Source organism: Capra hircus, chromosome 4 (genome assembly GCF_001704415.2).
Source record: "Capra hircus breed San Clemente chromosome 4, ASM170441v1, whole genome shotgun sequence".
Lineage (NCBI taxonomy): Eukaryota > Metazoa > Chordata > Mammalia > Artiodactyla > Bovidae > Capra > Capra hircus.
The window spans coordinates 88,973,674-88,979,673 of record NC_030811.1 but is presented as its reverse complement, the minus strand read 5'-3'; the positions used below and the strand labels follow the sequence as shown (position 1 = coordinate 88,979,673).

Below are 6,000 nucleotides of genomic sequence, written 5' to 3'. Positions count from 1 at the left end.
TCTCGTCCATAGGGCTAACATGTGATTTACAAAAATCACTTCTCTTGTTCTCTGTGAATGCTCCTCTAATAGTAGTTTAGAAAATATTTCCAAAATTACTCAGTTCCTTAGATGAATTGGAATTATCCAAATATATAATCAACTATAGAACAGGATTTTTTTTTCAAGTTTCTAAGAGGGTTTTGTTTCTAAGCACACACAGTAATACTATTCAAGGTAATGTCATGGAGATTTCCTAGAGTCAGTAAATGGAATTTTAAAATTTTACTGTAATATAATACATTGGAGAACTTATCCTTGATTGTTTCCCAACACTAATGTCAACCTAACTCACACATTCATTAAGTGTCTCAGTATCTACAATGCACAAAGTCCTATCCTAGAGGCATATAATCTCTGCATTCAAGAGATAAAGACTCACGCAACAGATAAAAGGGCAAAGCATTGTTATCTAAAGTTGCCTGTACTCTTGGTATGACAAATGTCAGTGGTGCGTGACTCATGGAGCTCATCTTTTTTTTGATGAATATTAATGAATTTGTCACACATCTCATCCACAGGCCATGTAAAACATAAAGCCAAGAATGAAATGTCATTGTCCTATGGCTTACTCCCAAAAGCTCTCAATGACTCAACTCACCGAAGTCTTCTTTTATTTCTTCCTCCACATGACTTTTGCAAAATTTTATGATGGTTTTTTAATGAGTAAAGTGATCTGGAAAAAAATTTTTTTTTTCTGTTTTTATTTCAATAAAACAAGAGGCAGCACTGTTGTAAAAAGTATTATATATGGAGAACAATTACACAAATATACAAAACGTCAAAAAACTAAACTCCAGTTTATTTCCATAACCTTAAAAAGGTAGGGAGCACATAAAAATATCCAAAGTCATAATTTATTCTTTAGGAATGTAAACTCTAGGAATACAATTAGAAACAAGTATATTTACTATGAAAAGATTAGTATCACTACGTAATTAGAAGTAAAGATTAGAGGTACACAATAACAGTATGTGAAACAGATCTTGAGTTTACTAGTAGAAACTTTATATCAAGACATTAATACTCTAGAACTCTATTATTAAAAAACACAAAAGTATCTTCTAAAATGTTCACTGTTAGTCTCTTTAGATATGCACAAGTTACAAAATACAGAAGACAACATACTTATATTCTCTGATGAAGAATTTATCAATATTAAATATAAATGTGAATAACTCAAAGCATTATATATAATTTTACTAAGCAATTAATCTCAAAGTATAAATTCATGCTAATCAAAGGACTAGAGAGTTAATTTTTTTATTCAAAGATTGGGAAGACACTATTAATATACTAATTTTTATCTACAATGCTTACTTTAAGTACCCATCAAATTATTCTTTTTAAATGGCTTTTCGAAAAAATTTTTTTCAGTTACATTATTTAACTACATATTTTCTTGATTTGCTTCCCTTTAATAAAGTGTAGACTTACAGTGCCTACAGACTGAAATGTTAAATAGCCTTATTTTAAATATTTGCTGAAAATTAAGTCTGAGTGTATTTTTCTTTATAATTTAAATGTAAAGGCTTCAACACTTTAATTTTATTCTTTCAAACAGGCAAAATCCCCTAAAATGGGATCATTTTTATCTATTTTGGTTTAAAATTTTTATTTCCCTTTATTTCAACTCTTTTGTCTTTAAATGAATAATCTTTGCTAAGCAGTTACTTCATAATTGAAGAGAACAATGAAATATTGCTTTTTCAAAAACCACTGAAATCATTTAAAGACTGAGAATTTCTACTCTTCAAATCTACAGAGTTGCCTTTAAAAGCTCCATGGTGGTATAACAAGGGATTCCAGGGTGCTCACCTGCCCTAGACATTCCCCTTAAGTCTTTGTTTCTCTCTCCACTTGGATTCCAAAAGGCAAAATCTGGCATCCAGCTTCACTAGAATATTCTAGGTAGTTGGGTATTTGAAGAGTGAGAGGTTGGGTAATTCGAAGAATCTTTTAGAGGTTTAAAATGTAGAATGGGACTACAGGGTCTACTGAGATCCTCAGAGCCATGGGGTACAAGGCCCCAGTTTTGTCCAGACTTCTTCTTGTGATAAAAGATATTACTCTGAATATACGGAGGTCTGTGACCAAATGGTCATGTCAGCATCTTCAGAAGAAAATGACCTACAAAAGCCACCCCAACTTTCAAATTTGGAAAAGTAAGTGGGACAATAATAGTAGAGACAATTACAATTGTTACAATAAGTTATCATTACCCAGTATTTATAATTGCTATAAAATTTTTCAATTGTATAATCCTTACTTGAAATAGCATCAAAGATACTACAACAGAATTTTCTCGTTAACACAACTCCACATAATTCCACATTCCAGAAAATCAATTGGTGCAAATTACTTGGAGCAAAAATTCAGAACCATTCCTTTGAGTAATCCTTCAGGGTTTTTAAAAGAATAAACACATGCAGATTTGCTGTATAAAAGAGTGGTACCCCTTTCATACTTGAAACTGTAGAGCTCTGATTCCATTTTTAGTTATCAAAAAAATACAAAATATTAACCATTTTTATTGTAAAAACAAATGAGATTCATTAAAGATTTAATTAGGGGACTTAAGTGAGTTGACACTATAAAAAATTAATTAGCTGTTAAAAACAGTGAAGATTATAGTATCCAACATATTTGATCTAGGGTTGTGAGAATTCTAAATATTAGGTAAGTGATTTGTTTGCACTTTGATACTGTCTTCTCAAACTTTAATGTGCATAATAATCACTTGAGATCTTATTAAAAGGCAGGTTAAGATTCAGTAGGTCTAAGGTGGCTCTGAAATTCTACCAGGTGATGCCGATGCTCCTTACTGCTCCTCAGACCACAATGATCTAGAATAATACCAAAATGAGGTTCCATTACAACAGCTGAACATTAAAACCTGATCTCTTATTTGGGCCGGCTCATGTGTCCTCAGACTAATGTTTCCCAAAATCCTTCTACAATATTTCCTAAGCACCTTAACTCGCTTCCAATGCCAGTCTTTTAAATTAGTTCTTAAGACTATTAAAGACTGTTAAAGAATTACAAAAAGACAATAGGAAATTCACAGTGATTGTACACAGGATTTAAATTGAACACAGGATTCTTAGTACATTAATACTTTGTCAACTTTCACTGTCCGGTTGACTTGACTTTTTTTAACTATAATGTATGCCAATAGATCTTACTTCATTTCTACCACTGGAACTAAAAATATCAAGTTCACTTATGTTAAAAACCATATTTTATTTAGGATTACTCAATGAAAACTAGTTAATGATTTTTGAAAAATTAGATAAAACAGCAGCCAAAGTAGTTACAGTCAAAATTGCATTCATACTGTAAATACTTCAGCAGTCTTCAAGACATGCAACTTTTCCACATATTTGAGCTCTGCATAAATAGGTGCAAGATGAAAACTAGCATTTTCTCTGTGTGGCTATAGCTAAGGACTATGAATAAGGAAAACTGCGTACTAACCACTGAAAAGGGGACAGCTCCCTAGGTCTTCCTCCCCAGTAAAGTTACTCTCTCATTCTCAACCCTGCTTTTTTCTCTCTTACCCTAGATTATTACTAAGCCTACTTGATTTAAAAGGAACCTCACCATAGCTGAAATTACCACCACTAGCAAATGTCAAAATTCTTACGTCCATCTGGAGGTCACATGATCCTCTATAGCTACATACGGGTTTGTTCAGCTTCTGTTAAATTAGCTTTTTAAAATTTTTTTTTGGCTGGGGGCAACTATACTGATTATTCTTCGTATCTTAACAAGAACATTTAAAATAGGCCTGTTCACAAAACAAGAAACACATTCAATATTTTTCATATTTAAAAATTTCAATTTAAGAACACGAACATAAATAACCTAAATTAGTTAGTACATAAATGTCTTTAGTCCACATTTCACTATTTTTATTTTCTTTCAATGATATTTAATAGATGAAAATTTTACCTAATTTCCTTCAATTATAGACAAACCATTCAACATGGTGAACACTGCTATCTTTAGAGCTGAGGTACAAAATTTACAGTGAAGTCTTCAATGATGTGTGCTCTGAATTATGGGAATCCAAACTAAGCAGTATTTCCGAAATCCAGCAGCAGGGTAAGCCAGCTTTATGGCCTATTACACCTTAGGAACTGAAAAGGATTTTCACCTGCTAAATCCAGATCAAACACTTCAATAACACATCTACTTGCAACCTGATTTTTGATATAAAATGTTGCAAATAAATGACAGCAATCCCTCTTCCCATTCCCTGGAATCACATAATATTTTAGGGTACTGAGTTATGAAGCATTTTCCAGTGCTTTATATTACTGTTCTACTAATCTTCAAGATGATCTGGCTATAAACATCTTTATCAGGCACTTTTCATAAATATCATTTTTGTTTCTTCACATGCCTGTTTTTCGGAGTGGCTTCCTAAACAGCCAGCTGAAGAATTCTTGGAGTTGTACCTAGCCTCATCCTTAAAAAAACAATTTCCATACATGGATTCCCTTTATATTGAAGGCCAAAGATATGCCTACCAAAATAGGAGTTATTAAAGAAAACGATTCACAACCTCACAGGAGATGTAACCAACCTGATCACACCACCTGTCAAAATGTACTATCACAATGTCAATCTTAGGGCAACAGAAACAGGATTAAAAAAAAAAGACTCAAGCCAAGGGGAAAAAATACAACCCAAGAAATAGCAAAACCATGTTTCAACTCACTACAACCTAGAGATTATTCCCTTCATAAAGTCAAGGTAGCCATCAGAATTTAAAACAGCAGGGCTCCCATCAGGAGCAGGGATGAAAGATGACCCTGGGAACTTGCGTGAAGAAGCCCAGTTGTATTTCCAGATTCACTGCGTACATGAGGAAACCCTTACAAATTAATCTGTGGACAAAGTAATGCTAATACTAGGAGGTCTCTGCTGACCTGCTTGATGCTTCATTGGAAGTTCAGTCCTTTCAGAAGTGTATATCAGCTTTTCTTCTTGGAGACTACAAGCAGAAAACCTATTGGCATCTGTCCCAGACCCACAGCCGACAGCAGATGACGGGTTATGTGGGACTGAGACTCCACTGACTTGTTCAAAGGATTTACTGAAAACACTGGCGGCAGTCTTAGCCAAACCATGACTGCAAGGTTTAGGCAGAGATTGGCTGGTTGTCAGCGTAAGTCTCTTTAAGGAGAGAAGCTCAAGATTCTCACTTTGGGCTCTCTGCGTTTGTTTTCGAACAAAGTGATCTTTGCAAGACTCCCCTGTAGTTTCTTTCTCTTTTCCTCCAGCTTTGTTTCCTCCTGACCTTCTCTGAGTCTTTCCTATACTTGTCTTGTTACTATTTTGACTAATGTTTGATAAACCCGACTGGCTGGTACTAGAGGCAGCCCTGGAATAAAATCCCTCGTCAACTTCGGATATCTCCATCAGTTCTTCTTGACCTGTTAATTCTGTATTTCCTAAACAAAGAAATAACAAGGATTAATTAATATTAAACATTTTAAGTAATTCTTTTTCATGATTAATACCAAATCAAATATACTTTAAATAAATTTTAGAACAATTTTAGCATAATATGTAAAGCAACAGATTACTGACCAAAATCAAAGGATAAATCAAAACATTCTATAAAATGTCAACAGTTAATCACTAAAATTAGAATAATTTAGAGTATATTAAATAAAAAAGCACGCCATAAGCCACACCCCACTGTGTTTTTAGAAAAGTTTTCTTACTATTCATGCAAAGATCAGAGACAATTAGAAAGACACCACACAGTAAAACTAGGGGGTAAACTCTCCCCTAATAGCAAAGCAGTGTAAAGTTAAAGATCATACCAAGAAACTTAAAAAAAAAAATTATTAAAATAGTTTAAAGACTTTTTTTAAGGTTGCACTCCACATTCTAGATTTTCTTACTAAAAGAAAAATATATAGACCATAAATATAATCACAAACT

The 6,000-nt window shown here is 33.2% G+C and overlaps 1 protein-coding gene across 3 annotated transcripts in view; it reads right to left on the bottom strand.

Moving 5' to 3' along the window:
* FAM126A (family with sequence similarity 126 member A) overlaps positions 821 to 6,000 on the bottom strand; it is an 88,489-nt gene continuing 83,309 nt past the window's right edge. For 2 of the 3 annotated variants that reach the window (XM_018047327.1, XM_018047326.1), the window contains exon 11: positions 821 to 5,501. In XM_018047327.1, coding sequence (XP_017902816.1) covers positions 4,930 to 5,501 — 572 coding nt within the window. In that variant the 3' untranslated portion in view covers positions 821 to 4,929. The remainder of the gene's footprint in view (positions 5,502 to 6,000) is intronic. The other variant, XM_018047328.1, reaches the window with a different exon arrangement.